The following is a 15,925-nucleotide window of genomic DNA, read 5'->3' as shown; positions in this document are numbered from 1 at the left end:
AAAATATTAAATGCACTGACTCAATAGAAAATTAATTTAATTTATGCATCCCTAGAAATATGTTACTCTTGATGCAACTAATGTATTTTAACTGAATTAAAAAAAATAAATAAATTGACATATTTACTACAGCAAATACTAACTTTTATTTAACATTAAATATTTCTAAAACATGTATAAATTGATTTAAATATTACCCAACTACACGGAAAATGCATTTATAAAAAGAATCAGGAATAAAATTACTTTAAAATTATTTATTAAAAAACTATTTTTATTAAAGAAATGTGTATACTTTGGGCGGTGAGTCAAGAGTCAATGGAATTATTATTATTATTCAACCCTTCTCTCTGTCTTCCTAGAAGGCTACCTTCCCCTCCAGCTCCATCCGTATATCGGAACAGACCTTAGATCTGTCCGATTCTGTCTCCAATGGCGGACAAATTTAAGACCAGGAAACCGCTGGTTCCTATTTCTACCTCCTGCCCTTTTGTCTGCTGGTATATCATTTTTATATTCTTCTATTTTCTCACCTTCTGCGTCGCCTCCTACCCTTCATCATCCGCCATTAATACTCCTCTTGCTCCTTCTCCTAATGACGTACTCAAACCTCCATTTCAGACCAGAGCTCGAAGATTGAACTCCAGGACTGTCATTGCTTTGATCACTGTTTCGGGTTTTCTCCTCTTCTGTTTCTTTCTATCTCTCATGGGTTTCTCCTTGTTCAAGTTCCTGAAACTCAAGAAATCCAAACGCAGCAGACCCACCAGTCAAGTTGTCGATCATGAGTCGAACAGGGAAGTTGCTGGGTCTGATGTTGATGGTGATGGTGATTTATCTGTTAGGAAATATAGTTGGAGTGAGATAGAAAGAGTGACCTTGAACTTCTCCAAGGTGATTGGCTATGGCGGATTTAGCAATGTCTATCTAGGTCAATTTTTTAGAGGTTCCAAACAAGGGGCAGTCAAGATCCATATCGGCAGTGACAGACTCAACCAAGTTTTCAAGCAGGAATTAGACATTCTTCTTCGTCTCAGTCACGTTAACATCGTCAAGCTTCTCGGCTACTGCGATGAACGAGGTCCACAACTCTGCTCACTTCGCTCTGCAATTTTTTTTTCTTTTCTTTTACTTTTTCTCTTCTGCGTTTTCGAGTTTGAGTAATCTTGAAGTCTACTTACTGTTAAGCAGAAGAAGGAGCCCTGGTCTTCGAGTATATTCCTAACGGAAACTTGCAAGAGAAGCTCCATGGAAGCTCGAGAAATTACTCAGAGCTTCCGTGGCGGAACAGGATGGCCATAGCTTTCCAACTGACTAAAGCAATCGAGTACCTCCATGAAAAATGTAGCCTCCAGATTGTACACGGTGACATCAAGGCTTCAAACATCCTGCTCGACGAGAATCTGAACTGCAAACTCTGCGATTTCGGGTCTGCGAAAATGGGGTTCTCGTCGATGGTGCAACCTCCGTCGTCATCCCCGTCGCCTGGGAGAGCAAAACAGGTGATGATGATCGGGTCTCCGGGGTACACCGACCCGCATTACTTAAAGTCCGGGATTGCATCGAAGAAGAATGATATATACAGCCTTGGAGTTATCATTTTGGAGTTGGTAACAGGGAAGGAAGCTTTTAATCCTGAAAGAGAGGAGTCCTTGGCAATGACGGCGGCGCCCATGTTGAGGGAGATCGGCGAGCGTGGTGGAGACGTGGAGAAGATAAAGGTTGCAGAATATATAGATCCAAGGTTGATGGGAGAGTTTGACTTGGAAGAAGCAAAAACAATGCTTTTCATTTCTGGACTTTGTCTTCGTCAATCTCCAACTCTCAGACCTTCTGCAACTCAAATCTTGCAGAGCATGAAGGAGAAAGTTTCATCCATCAATTTTCTTTTTCCAGAACCGCATAAAGGTTGATTTTTTTTTCTTTTGTAAAGTTGATGAGATCTGTCTGGATTTGCACAGGTCAAGAATTTATTCATATACAACTTATACAGATGTTTATAAATTAGTATAAATTTGTTTATGGAATTATCGATTTAGCTGTAAAGAAAGAAGAAAAAAGAAAAGGAAAAATGTAATTGCTTGATTGCATGCAGCACCTTTCCTATTTGAGAACACAGATAATTAATTTTTTAAGTAAGAGCTGGGTTTTTCTTTTTTGGGTATGTTTCAGGGTGATTTTTATTTCCTAAATTCTAAATTTTTCTTGCTTTTTTCTTTATCTGAAGCTATTTACAATTTTAGTGTTTATTATTTTTCGAAAATAACTTATTAACCACCTTACAAAAAGTTTATCTATATACATTCTTTTACCATATTGTTAAATGTTCTTTATACTTTCTTGTATTATTTTAGTTTAAAAGACTTACGAGATATTTTATATTTAATATTTATAATATTTTTTATTAAATTTAATAACTTTATATTTAATTTATTTAAAATTAGTTCATGAATAATTTACATAATTAAAAAAATTAAGAGTTAATATACGGGGGATAAATGATTTTCCCGCTGCGGAAGATGAGAAAACTTTTTCCACCCTCTTTCGTCGTAGAATGGCATAAGAGATGATGTTGGAGTGGAGTAAGTGTTACGTTCGGCTGCAGAGGGATGACACCGCCACGTGTCGGTCACTCAGAAAAAGAAAAAAGTAAAGAATAAAAGTTGAAGGTCTTATTTTTTAGAAAAATAAGATAAAAAAAGAATTGATAACATTTTTTAATTTTTTTATCTTGTACAGATAAAATATGCATTAATTTTTTTTTAAAAAAAAATTATAAATAGTTCTATCAATACAGAGATGAAATTATAACAAAAAATTAGAGACAATTTAAAAATAAACAAAGTGTTTTAAATTTTAATTATGGAAAACAATGAATTGAGTGGGCCCACCTTGTTCGTTTTTAGTAGCCTGACTAAAAAACGATGAGAGGAATCTGCGGCCCTCCATATTTATGGAGGCTGTATTGAAAATGAAGGTCGCCAAAATGGAGATTGCAAAGCCCGAATGAAAATGAAGCCGTGACAAGGACGGAGCACCGGGGGCCCATAAAACCATGATAAGCACCAGTGGTCCATGGCGGTCAAAATGACAGGCCTAAACCGAGCGTACACTCAGAGGTCGCGACTTGCGAAACTCCGTTCTTGCAACTGAACTTGAAGCGAAGAGGCTAACTGGTCACTGGTGTTGGTTAGGGACTCTCAGTATGTCATCTTCTTTCTTAATATTCGCGACTCCGTCGCCGATACCGGCTGCCAGGAAATTTCCGGCATTAGGTATTGGCAGTAAACGAACCGATTTGTTTAGCATTCGCGTTTGTAATGGAAATGGAAGGCTTGGTGTTTTGAATTCCAAATCCAATCGCAGAGGGCGTGGTGGATTTTGCTGCAAATCGCAGCTGGCGGAATTGGCTCCCGCCACTTCCGCTGCCTACGGCTTGATGCTCCTCGGCGGTGGCTTATTCGCATGTACTCCGCTCTTCGTTTGCTTTTTTTCTTTTTTGTTTTTTTATCTTTTCCCCCTTGTTTTTGAAGTTACTTATACTGTTGTTTTTAAATGTTCCTGTTTTGGCATGTACAGTTACCAAATCTGGGAGTAAAGGTTCCTTATTCGGTGGCTTGACTGGTGGAGCTCTAATGACATCTGTACGTTACCTTTATTTAATTATATCATTAGCCAATTTCAAATGCCAATTCTCCTTTTCCTTTCTCTCTTCATTGTTGTAGCTTTGTTATGGTGTCTTTTAAATAGCTTTTCAGTTTCATCCTACAATATTTTGATTAGATGTTACATAATATGATAGTACTCTTTATTTGTTCTTTTGTTTTCTGGCTATAAATCAAATCTATTCACTCGGGTCATTCACGATGCTGGCATTTTCAGATAATTTCATTGCATTGCAAAGTTTAGGTGAATGTGATGGCACGTTTAGTCTATTTGAAATGGATAAAGTTAATGGTTGGAGTCAAACTTGGTAACTTTCTCTTATTCTTCAAGTCTTGGGTGGTTGTAGAAAATTGTTTGAGTTTTAATTTTTTATATATTGATATTATATATATATATATGTGTGTGGATCTCTCTTGATATTAAAAAACGTGTATAGTTTATGAAAATGAACTCAAACTTTGAAAAATGTTTGCAAAAAGTAGGACATGAGTTTCAAAATAATAATAACTTGTTCTCAAGCTCTAACCATATTTTCATGTATTTTCCTGAACTTGCATTCATTTTTAACAATCATACACGTCCTTATGTACAAGTATTATAGGAATGGAGAAAATAAAAACTCTGTTCTCTGGAACTAAGCAAAACCTTAATTTTTGTGGCTAGCAGCTTTCATTGTTTAGGCAGCCTATTAATTAGTGCTGTTGAGAATTAGTTAGTCAAACCGCTTTTAGTTAGTCTGGTAAATTCGTTTACTCACAACTAGCTGATAACTAACTATTGTTAGTTAGTTAACTCGAAGTGGGTTTAACTAATGTTGTATAATTATGTTGTAAACATACGTGTATAAATAAAAAGAGGAAAGATAGAGAAAAGCGTTAACTTCTTTTCTCTGTTCCAGAATTTGTTTCGTTCAAATAAGAAAATCTTTTACCTCACCTCTGTTCATGGTATCAGAGCTCAGGTGAGCGACTGAAATAATGGCAACGTATCAGAATAGTGGTGTTCGTAATGCATCTGGAAGAGTATCGACAACGAATATGTCAAGTGAAAGTCTCGGAATTTCTCTGGTGACAGTGCCCTTCAGTGGAATGAACTATCGTATATGGAGCAAGTCTGTAAAAATCGCGTTGGCAGCCAAGGAGAAACTGGGGTTCATAAATGGAAAGATTAGCATGCTGCCGGAAGACTCTGTGGAGTACGAAGATTGGTTCGTAGGAAACGCGATGGTGATATCATGGATTCTAAACTCACTGGCAAAGGAGTTCCACGACGCGTTTCTCTGTGTAAATTCGGCTCAAGACCTGTGGGAAAATTTGGGGAAAAGGTTTGGAGAATCTAATGGCCCACAGGAGTATCAATTGAAGAGAGAGCTTGTAACACCCAAAACTTTTTTTTATTATTTTATTTTAATTTTATTCTATTTTAATAATTAATTTATAAAGTTTTAATTTAATTTAATAGAAATAAAAAAATAATAATAAAATGAGGTAAAATTTTTTTGGGATTTAATTGAAATTGATTTTGGGAAAAAGATGTGAAAATTTGGATTCTGGGGGTGTTTTTGAAAAGAAAATCGAAAATCGGGGGTCAAAACGCAATTTATAAAAATAGTGCCACGTCAACAGCCATGTCAGCAGCACCGACCAACCAGAATGCGCCGCGTGGCAAGGACGCTGACGCAGGGAGCCACGCGGGACGGCATCACGTGGGCGATCCGCGTGCGCACGATCGGACGACCCAGATCCGTTCCCGCGCGCACGGACGGTCCAGATCAAGAGCGCGTGCGGACAGCCCAGATTGAATTACTCACGGACGGCCCAGATCATATTGCGATGGACGTCTCAGATTCATTCCCAATTTAATCGCGATCGGCCGGCCCATATTAAATTATGATGGACGGCTCAAATTAAAAAGGGAATGTTATAAATAATCGCATTCACACCCAACCCCAAACCCTAGCCGCCAGAACCCTCGCTGGAGAAGACAACCCAGCTACCGGAGGAACTGGCTGCCGCCACCAGCCGCCACACCGAAAGATTTTTTGGCCGCCAAACGAGGTAAAATTTCTCTCATTGGCTCGTTTTTGGATGCTGAACCTCCCTGTGGCCAAATCGGAGCCAAGCCACCGATCAATTGGCCGGAAAACAGTGCTGAAGTCCAGCGGCGCCGCCGCGGGTTTTCTCGGTTTTTGCCTCCGATGAGGCCCTTCCTGGTTCCCGTTCCATGTAATTTTTATACCACCGTGACCACCGTTTTTTTCTCTACAGGTTGACCAGAGCAAAACACCAAATCGCAACTCACGCTGAAGGAGCTGCCGCACCCGAGAGCCCTGCCGCCGGTAAGTCTCGGTTTTCTATAATTTTTTGGCCCAGCGAGGACCCTAGAGGTGTTTTATCACAGGAACCAATGCAAGTTTAGCCGAATACGGCCGAAAACGGCCAACTCGAGGCGGATTGCCTCCGTGGGCGGCGGCGCTGTCGCCATCGCCGGAGCACGGCGGAGCTGCCGTGTCGGAATTCTGAAATTGGCTGAAAAGGTCCTGGGTCTGATTTGGAGTTTTTTGGGGACATGTGTAGGTACCGGAAGTGTGTTTCAGTTTCCGGCAAAAAAATTCAGGGAATCTAGGGACTGCCCGTAACCGCAGTGAGAACCCGATTTCAGACTCCGAAACAAGTAAGGATCTCTAACCCTATTTCCTATTACGGCATTAAAGGTTAATAAATGATAAAATTCTATGTTATGAATTAATCGATATGTATAATTAATAAAGGTTGCTAATGGAGCCCAAATCTGATATGTTTTTCGGTCAGGTGTTGTTTGATTTATTTTACAGTTTTTAATGCAGTATGGTGCCTGATGTGTTTATTCTATGGTTTCGTATGCATAAACCATGATTTCATTTATTATGGTTTGAATTATTGTGAACCTGATGTTGTGCTACCTTTTTTAGTGTCCATTACTGGTTTACGTGTTTATGTTTGATTGGATAATTGAGATTAAGAAAAATCGAAAAAGGTATGTGAATTGATAAATGGATAATGTCGACAGCCTAACTAGATATCCTGAGAGATGGTGGACGGACCGGGTACATAGGGAACCCTATCGGGAACGTGATCTCTCATATCGGACGGGGTATGGAGATTTTATGTGTTTTGACGCCCATACCGGACGGGGTATGGGGACGGCCCGTTTCACCCTCATATTGGACGGGGTATGGAGACTTTATATGTTTTGGCGCCCATACCGGACGGGGTATGGGACGGCCCTGGAATTATGTTATTAATGTGAATGGTTCACGTGTAGCAGGGACTCTCTATGGATCCTCATGGATACTAGTAAGCTGATAAAGGAGGAAATTTATTGTCTGATGATTAAAATACAGAAGCATGATATGTGTTATGTTACAGAGTGTGCATGATCTTATGATGTTTATGATGTTATTGTTTCTCATAAGTTGTTTTCATGAATCTCACCGAGATAAGTGGACAGTAAAGGTTTTCATTATTGATAAATGAGTTTATTATAAATTATGCTCAATTGGTCGTTTTTGTTTTCTACCAACCTTTACTTCTGTGACAGTGAGATAGTGTGATATCTTTATTGAGATAGTGTAGCTCATTCCTTACTAACCATTTCAGATCAGGAAGACTTGATTTCCGAACCCGTCCCGCAGGAAGACGGCGAGTAGATGTTTAAATATTTCATAGTTTTATTTATAACATTCATCTCTAATATTTACTTTATTTAATTTATTTTTTCATACATTTAGTACGTTTAGATTATTGTGTAAGGGATATTAATTAAAAAAATTTATTCCGCTTCCGCACTCAGAATTTTTCTTATATATACATTTCCCTTTAAAATTCCGGAGCCGTTACAGAGCTGGGTTCAGTATCTCAAGGTAACGACTCCCTCACAACATATTTTACAAAAATCTACGGGCTTTGGAATGAGCTGAACAGCATTGCTTCAGCTCCTCATTGTTCTTGCGAAAAATGTACTTGTGAAGTATCTGAATGGATAGATAAGATGAATGAGAGTTCTAAAATCATACGATTTTTAATGGGACTCAATGAGTCATTTGATCAAGTAAGGAATCAAATTTTGTTGCTAGAACTCCTTCCCAATGTAGATAAGGTATACTCAATGTTAATGAGTGTGGAGAAGCAACGACATTTTGCAAATATATTTGCGGAGACAATGGATGTAACTGCATTTGCGGCGACTGGTTCACAAAAGAATGCTAGCTCGGGAAGAGGTAATTTTAGAAGGAGAGAGCCGACAAGAAGGGAAGACAAGTATTGTAGTCATTGTAAAGAAAATTTTCATTTCAAAAATACTTGTTTCAAATTATATGGCTATTCGGATTGGTATAAGGAATTGAGAATAAAAAACAGGATGGTAGAAGGGAACAGAAATAAGGTGAATTTGCCAGAAACTCCACTGGATGATTAAAAAGTAGTAAATGATTCAGTGAAACCAGACGACAGCATGATGAAAACGTCTATGAGGGATTTGATCCAGCAATAACTCTCAAGACTGTCGAAGGGAAAACATATATCAGATTGCCAATTATAAGCTGTACACAGGACTATGCAGGTAATTTTTCTGAAAAATTGTCAAAGGATACATGCTGGATTATTGATAGAGGGACAAGTTGTCATGTAACTGGGAATAGTTCTCTATTTCATAGCTTCAAGAAAGTAAAAAAACCAAGATCAGTTTACCTGCCAAATGGTTCAGTTCTGGGAGTTGAGTTTTCTGGAAATGTAACCTTAAGGAAAGACTTAATTGTGGAAGATGTGTTGTATATACCCTCCTTCAATCATAACCTATTGTCAGTAAGCAAGCTAGCCAAAACCGGAAACATTAAGTTTGTCTTTTACCCTGAGTTTTGTCTGCTGCAGGACCAGAGGACTGAACAGGCAGTGGGAGTGGGGAAATCAATGGAAAATCTGTACTATCTTGATGCTGGGTCGTTCGAAGCAGATGATATGAATAAGTTTGCTGCAATTTCCAGTAAGAAAGATACAAATTCTGTAATAAATAGTGTAAAGGAGAATGACAGAATAAGAAAAGGAGTCACATGGCATGATAGATTGGGGCATCCCTCTCCACATGTACTTGGAAGATTGTATGTCAGTATCAATAAAGATGAATTGATGAACAGACCTTGTGATGTGTGTGCTAGAGCCAAGCAAACTATAATTTTTTTTGAAGTTAATAATAAAAGAAGTGATACACTTTTTGAGATAGTGCATGTAGACGTTTGGGGACCTTATAATCTAGTATCAATGACGGGTGCTTCATATGTTCTAACGATTGTAGAGGATAAAAGCAGGAGCACTTGGACTTACCTCATGAGCAGCAAGACGCAAGTCAGATTTACACTTGAGAGGTTCATTAAAATGGTCGAGAATCAATTTGAAGGCAAGATAAAGATGGTGAAAATTGATAATGGAAGCGAATTTTTGAGTAATGCATGTCAAAGATTTTTCAGTGAGATGGGAATTGTACACCATACAGATTGCTCATATACACCTCAACAGAATGGGAGAGTGGAGCGAAAACACAGACACTTATCACAGGTGACTCAGGCTTTGTTATTTCAAGCATCTTTGCCGACAGAATTTTGGGGAGACGTCTTGTTACATGCTACTTACATAATTAACAGGCTGCCAACAGGGATATTGCAGTGGAAGACGCCATGTGAGATCCTATACGGAAGAGCTCCCGATTATAGCAACCTAAGGGTGTTTGGGTGCTTATGTTACTCCACAAACACCCTACCAAACAAACAGAAACTTGCCCCAAGAGCATTTAAGTGTATTTTTGTGGGAATGGGTACGGGAAGAAAGGATACAAGGTGTTTGATCTTGAAAGGAACCAATCGTTGGTGTCTAGAGATGTGACCTTTGTTGAGGATATATTCCCTTACGCAGAGCAAATATAGATGGAATCTGGATCAAGTCTACCAAAAATTCCAGTGGCAGAAATGACTATTAATCGAGAAGATGACATAAGTACAACTCAAGAAGCTGGAAGGAATAATGCCCAGATCTCTGAGCTTAATACACCTGCAGATGTACCAACTGATAGCCACGGATAGTGTGATGTTGAAGCAGAAGTTGTTGAGGCTCCAGAGCAAAGAAAGAGCAGCAGAATGAAGAGAAAACCAAGCTACTTAGAAAAATATGTCAGTAATATAGATTGCAAATCCACAAATGCAGCCATGACATCCCCTCATGTGCCTAACACATTCCTATTTTTCTCAGATTCTAAATTGGGCTCTGAAGATGCAAAATTTCTGGCCAATTTAACTATGCTGCAGGAACCAAGCAGCTATAAGGAAGCTAAACAGTCTAAAGAATGGGTGGAAGCTATGGAGGCTGAGATAGCAGCCTTAGAAAAGAACAAGACCTGGTTTTTGACTATATTACTCATGGAAAGACAGCTATTGGGAGTAGATGGGTTTACAAGCTGAAGTTGATACCGGATGGCACAATAGACGGGTACAGGGCAAGGCTGGTAGCGAAAGGATATCACCAAGTAGACGGAAGAGATTATTTCGATAGTTTTTCACCAGTAGCAAAGGTGGTTACAGAAAGAATCTTGATGTCTGTTGCAGCAACTATGCAATGGAAATTACACCAGTTAGACGTCAATAACGCTTTCCTCCATGGATATCTGAATGAGGAGGTCTAAATGGTTCCACCAGAAGGATATGAGAAGGCAGAAAAAGGACAGGTATGCAAACTTCAGAGGTCACTCTATGGTTTGAAACAAGCTTTTAGACAATGGAATCCGGAGTTATCACAGTTTTTGTTGAAATATGGGTTTTTACAATCGGTCAAAAGGATAGATGACAGTATGTAAATCAGAGGAAATACATACTAGTTATGCTTAAAGATAGTGGTCTCATTGGTGCAAAGTCAAAATCCACTCCTCTCGCAAAGGGACAGAACTTATACTCAGATGTGTCACCACTACTTGAGGATTCGCAACAGTATAGAAGTATTGTGGGAAAGCTTTTATACTTGGGCTTCACTCGTCTGGACATCACCTTTTCAGTACAACAACTCAGTCAACATGTTCAGAGTCCAAGACAGATGCATATGAAGATGGCACATTACATCCTCAAATACTTCAAACAAGAACCATCATTAGGCATCATGTTTCCGACTAGTAATATATTCAAGATAACTGCCTATTGTGATTCTGACTAGGCTGTTTGCCCAGAGACTCATAAATCTCTCACTGGGTATTGTATATTCTTGGGGTTTTCATTGGTCTCATAGAAAACAAAGAAGCAACCCACTGTGAGTCGTAGTTTAGCAGAAGCCGAATACAAATCTATAGCAATGACGGTGTGTGAGTTACGGTGGATTATATACATTCTCAAAGAGTTATAAGTGTCTTACAATCTACCAATAGAGTTCAAGTGTGATAATAAGGCAGCCATGCACATAGCTGCTAATCCAGTATTCCATGAAAGAACTAAATATTTGGATATTAACCATCACATTGTTCGAAACAAAGTAAAAAAAGGGTTTGTTACAACTAAATTTGTAAGGACAACATATCAGATAGTTGACATCTTCACAAAGCCTCTTCTTTCTATAACTTTCAATAACCTTCGTCTCATGTCAGACTTGGCAGACATCCACCATAATCCAACTTGGGGGGGGGGAATTAATAAGTCAAACTACTTTTAGTTAGTCTGTTAGTCTGGTAAATTGGTTAACTCAAACCAGCTGATAACTAACTATTGTTAGTTAGTTAATTTGAAGTGGGTTTAACTAATGTTGTGTAATTCTGTTGTAAATACACATGTATAAATAAGAAGAGGAAAGACAGAGAGAAACATTAACTTTCTCTTCTCTGTTTCAGAATTTGTTTCGTTTAAATAAAAAAATCTTTTACCTCACCTCTGTTCATGTAGTAATTGGATGTTGAGGGAAAAAAAAAATTCTTGTATGTATGTATATATATGTACAGTAATAATTATAGATGGAAAAGTGGTGTAGTTGGGGAGAGGAGGAAACGGCGCCGTTTGGAGAAGAGGAGGAGGAAATAGTGCCGTTTGGAGAAGAGGAGGAGGAAACGGCGTCATTTGGAGGAAACGGTGTCGTTTGGTGAAGAAGATGAGGAAACAACGTTGTTTGGAGAAGAGGGAGTGGACGGCTGGGATGAGGTGAGATGGACGGGCAGGATGAGAGGTAGGTGGGGTACAAATAGGAGAAGGGAAAAAAAAAGAAAAAAGAAAGAGGAAAGAAAAGAAAAGAAAGAAAATAGAGAAGAGGGGTCGGGGGAAGAGAAGGTTCGAGAGAGAGAGAGAGAGAGGAGCCGGAGCGAGGAGGAACAAGAAGAGAGAGAGAGGAGCCGGAGCGAGGAGGAACGAGAAGAGAGAGAGAAGGAGAAGGAGAAGGAGGACAGTGACGGTGCGAGCCACAGGAGTGCAGAAAGAAAGATGGAGATGGGAGGTACGGTAAATATTAAGTTTCATGTGTAGGTTTGGTATAGATTTGAAATTGTGACCATAGGTTGAAGAATATAGGCTTCGTTTGGGATATAGAGTAGAAAACTGTGATTCAGGGAATAGGTGGGTGGAGATGGTAGGTGGAAGCGTGGAAGTGTGAAAGATGTACACAGAGGAGGCCGCGGGAGGAGAGAGAATGTGGAATTCGGTGAGTGAGAGAGGTCCGTGAGAGAAAAGAAATTTTGTGTGAGTATGAGTGGAGGTACATGGAGGAGGCCGCGGGAGGAGAGAGAGAATGAGGAGTTCGGCGAGTGAGTAGGTCCGTGAGAGATGGGAGATTTTGTGTGAGTATGAGTGGAGGTATATGGAGGAGGCCGCGGGAGGAGAGAGAAGGAGTTCGGTGAGTGAGTGAGGTCTCTGAGAGAGGAAATTCTGTGTGAGTATGAGTGGAGGTACATGGAGGAGGCCGCGGGAGGAGAGGGAGAATGAGGAGTTCGGTGAATGAGTGAGGTCCGTGAGAGAGGGGAGATTCTGTGTGAGTATGAGTGGAGGTATATGGAGGAGGTTGCGGGAGGAGAGAGAATGAGGAGTTCGGTGAGTGAGTGAGGTTCGTGTGAGAGTGGAAATTCTGTGTGGTTGTGAGTGGAGGTAGGCATGGAAGGGTGGAGTGTGTGTATTCTGGAAATTAGGGAGTAGGAAAGGGAGGCCTGTAGTGCGTGGGTGTGAGGGATCGGGATAGAGGTGTAATGGTGTAGATGTGTGGTGTGCGGGTGTGAGTTGCATGTGTATATAGGTTGATATAGCTGCTGTAAATTTAGGAGTTTGATAAATGAACATCACTGGTGTGTGTGTTAAGTGTTAGTGTGTGTCATATGGGGAGACGCGTGTAGGTTCTATATACAGGTTAAAAATATAGGAGGGTCTCAGGACAATGTTGTGGAGTAAGAACGGAGTGATATTGTTCTTGAGTAAGTTGCATTGGGAGGATGCCGATATTGGTTGTCGCTACCTAAAAGGGTGAGTTGATCGCCGATAATGGTGATAGTAGGGGGACTCCGACGGGTAAGGGGTTGGATCGCCGATATTGGTGACGGGAGAAAATGGTATCTGTGTGTGTGTGGCCTGTTAGGGGTCAAGAGATAGAAGGTTCATTGATAGTCGTTGATACTGGTGACGGATGAGAACATTTGTATGGTTGAGTGGCCTAACCCGGGTCGAGGAGGGGTGACGTCGGGGAACGGTCACACTTAATATGAGTAATATTTAAAATACCGGGGGGTAAGTATTAGGCCCGTGTAGTTCCATGGGGATAAGAAGGTATGACTTAGGTTACGGAGAGAGAATACATATAGAAATACTGGGTTTCATATTGTTGCATATGATACTTGTAACTTAATTTTTACTGTACTGGGTTATATGTACTCACTTTTTATTATTTACAGATGAAATAGGGATGGAGTTGACATCGGAGTTGCTGGTTTCCGAGACTAGCATATAGAGCAACAGTGCAAGGATTTTTATTGGCGGAATTGAGTGTGTAAAAGTTAGTGGTAGTACAGATTGTGTATCTGCTGGGAGTGTATGAGGTTGTATTTCACTGTGATGTCACATGTATGGTTGCAGGTTTATTTTTGACTTTAAACAATAGATTGTGGTAGTATTTCTATGCGTGCAACTAATTTAGAATGAAATTTTATTATTTAGTCATGTAACTATTTTAGCCTACGCTGTTAAGAGAGAAAAAAAAACCGGGGCGTTACAGTATAGAAGTATTGTGGGAAAGCTTTTATTCTTGGGCTTCACACGTCTGGACATCACCTATTCAGTACAACAACTCAGTCAACATGTTCAGAGTCCAAGACAGATGCATATGAAGATGGCACATTACGTCCTCAAATACTTGAAACAAGAACCATCATTAGGCATCATGTTTCCGACTAGTAATACATTCAAGATAACTGCCTATTGTGATTCTGATTGGGCCGTTTGCCCAGAGACTCGTAAATCTCTCACTTATTCTTGGGGTCTTCATTGGTCTCATAGAAAACAAAGAAGCAACCCACTGTGAGCCGTAGTTCAGCAAAGCCGAATACAAATCTATAGCAATGACAGTGTGTGAATTACAGTGGATTATATACATTCTCAAAGAGTTAGAAGTGTCTTACAATCTACCAATAGAGTTCAAGTGTGATAATAAGGCAGCCATGCACATAGCTGCTAATCCAGTATTTCATAGAAAAACTAAACATTTGAATATTGACCATCACATTGTTCGAAACAAAGTAAAAGAAGGGTTTGTTACAACTAAATTTGTAAGGACCACATATCAGATAGCTGACATCTTCACAAAGCCTCTTCTTTCTACAACTTTCAATAACCTTCGTCTCATGTCAGACTTGGCAGACATCCACCATAATCCAAACTTGAGAGGGGGTTGGGTATTAAATAGTGCTGTTGAGAATTAGTTAGTCAAACTGCTTTTACTTAGTCTGTTAGTCTGGTAAATTGGTTAACTCAAACCAGCTGATAACTAACTATTGTTAGTTAGTTAATTCGAAGTGAGTTTAACTAATGTTGTGTAATTTTGTTGTAAATACACGTGTATAAATAAGTAAAGGAAAGACAGAGAGAAGCATTAACTTTCTCTTCTCTGTTTCAGAATTTGTTTCGTTTAAATAAGAAAATCTTTTACCTCACCTCTGTTCACAACCCAGTTTCTTAATGTTGCACCTTTCTTTCTTTTAAGAAAAATGACACAAACACTTCTCTTAGTTTTTATGATGAAAAACACATAATGTATGGTTATAACTTTGCCACCTTTTTGTTTGTTGTTTCCTTGCAAAGCTGGTTCTTAGATGCTGAAAAGACATAGACAAGTATTTATTAGAACCTTGATTTCTTAGGAATCTGGACATTTCTTCTGCTAATGCGGTATCCTAATAACTAATGATGATCTTGCCGTGTAGGCTTATGTTCTCATGCAAGCACCAGAAACAAAAGCAATAGGTGATGCCCTTGGCTTTGGCTCGGCCTTTCTGTTCTCTTTTGTATTTGGTATGCTTCTTCTTACTCACTTTTCTTCCTTAAATTTTGATTATGAGTAGGCGCATGATGTGCCAGGTACCTGTTACTTTTTATGTAAACCATACTTCCGGGACTTGATCATCTCTTGGTTATTTATCTTATTGTTTCAGGCATACGGTTGGCAGCTACTAGAAAACCAATTCCTGCAGGCCTTCTGTTAGGCCTTTCTTTATGTGCACTTACAGTGTTTTCTGTAGCATATTTACAAGATAATGTGTGATATGATTATTAGGTTAGGAGGAATATTAAATCATTTTTCAGTTCTCTTTGAAGGGCATGATCTCTGTCTTTCTGCCCCCTTTGCCCTCAGATTCTCTGCCAATTGCATAATCTATGTACTGTAGCATGATGTAGGTTGTCTAATATACAAAATAATGGAATCTCTGTACATGAGTGCGGTTAAGCTCTAACCTGCTCTGCCTAGCACATTTGAGATGATTTGATCTTGACCATTTCTCTTCTTTGTCCCATTAACAACCTTAATTTCCATAAGCCCATTGATTTGGCTCTGACGTATTCTCAGAGACAAAAACAAAGTTATAATCAACTGATGCTACTGTTAATGAATTTATTGACCCCCACGTTCCTAGTGTGCAGGATGCGGATAAGATGAAATGGGTAAGCTGTTGTAAGCCATTATAGCATTACTTAATACCCCTTCATGCAGAGGACATCACTGGATAGGAACAGACAGGG

At 39.4% G+C, this 15,925-nt stretch overlaps 2 protein-coding genes across 2 annotated transcripts; both read left to right on the top strand.

Annotated features, from left to right (window-relative positions):
- The first annotated feature begins 305 nt into the window (after positions 1 to 305).
- On the top strand, positions 306 to 2,164 carry LOC110816448 (Protein kinase superfamily protein). The gene is made up of 2 exons (XM_022044648.2): positions 306 to 1,081; positions 1,192 to 2,164. Exons 1-2 carry the CDS (start codon positions 433 to 435, stop codon positions 1,911 to 1,913), a joined length of 1,371 nt encoding a protein of 456 aa, XP_021900340.2. The 5' UTR covers positions 306 to 432; the 3' UTR covers positions 1,914 to 2,164.
- A 781-nt stretch (positions 2,165 to 2,945) lies between these two features.
- LOC110816449 (Transmembrane proteins 14C) lies at positions 2,946 to 15,681 on the top strand. Its single transcript, XM_022044649.2, has 4 exons — positions 2,946 to 3,467; positions 3,580 to 3,644; positions 15,112 to 15,199; positions 15,340 to 15,681. Exons 1-4 carry the CDS (start codon positions 3,206 to 3,208, stop codon positions 15,447 to 15,449), a joined length of 525 nt encoding a protein of 174 aa, XP_021900341.1. The 5' UTR covers positions 2,946 to 3,205; the 3' UTR covers positions 15,450 to 15,681.
- Positions 15,682 to 15,925: the final 244 nt, after the last annotated feature.

The sequence above is a fragment of the Carica papaya genome, chromosome 6 (assembly GCF_054855325.1).
Source record: "Carica papaya isolate Zhongbai chromosome 6, ASM5485532v1, whole genome shotgun sequence".
Taxonomy (NCBI): Eukaryota; Viridiplantae; Streptophyta; class Magnoliopsida; order Brassicales; family Caricaceae; genus Carica; species Carica papaya.
This window is presented reverse-complemented; position numbering and strand designations above follow the sequence as displayed.

What these genes read in the sequence shown, in the direction of transcription:
- LOC110816448 (XM_022044648.2), top strand. Translation starts at nt 433, where the DNA reads ATGGCGGACAAATTTAAGACCAGGAAACCGCTGGTTCCTATTTCTACC. An exon ending in CGGCTACTGCGATGAACGAG is followed by an intron (nt 1,082 to 1,191) that starts GTCCACAACTCT and finishes ACTGTTAAGCAG; the next exon opens with AAGAAGGAGCCCTGGTCTTC.
- LOC110816449 (XM_022044649.2), top strand. Translation starts at nt 3,206, where the DNA reads ATGTCATCTTCTTTCTTAATATTCGCGACTCCGTCGCCGATACCGGCT. An exon ending in GTGGAGCTCTAATGACATCT is followed by an intron (nt 3,645 to 15,111) that starts GTACGTTACCTT and finishes CTTGCCGTGTAG; the next exon opens with GCTTATGTTCTCATGCAAGC. An exon ending in TCTGTTCTCTTTTGTATTTG is followed by an intron (nt 15,200 to 15,339) that starts GTATGCTTCTTC and finishes TTATTGTTTCAG; the next exon opens with GCATACGGTTGGCAGCTACT.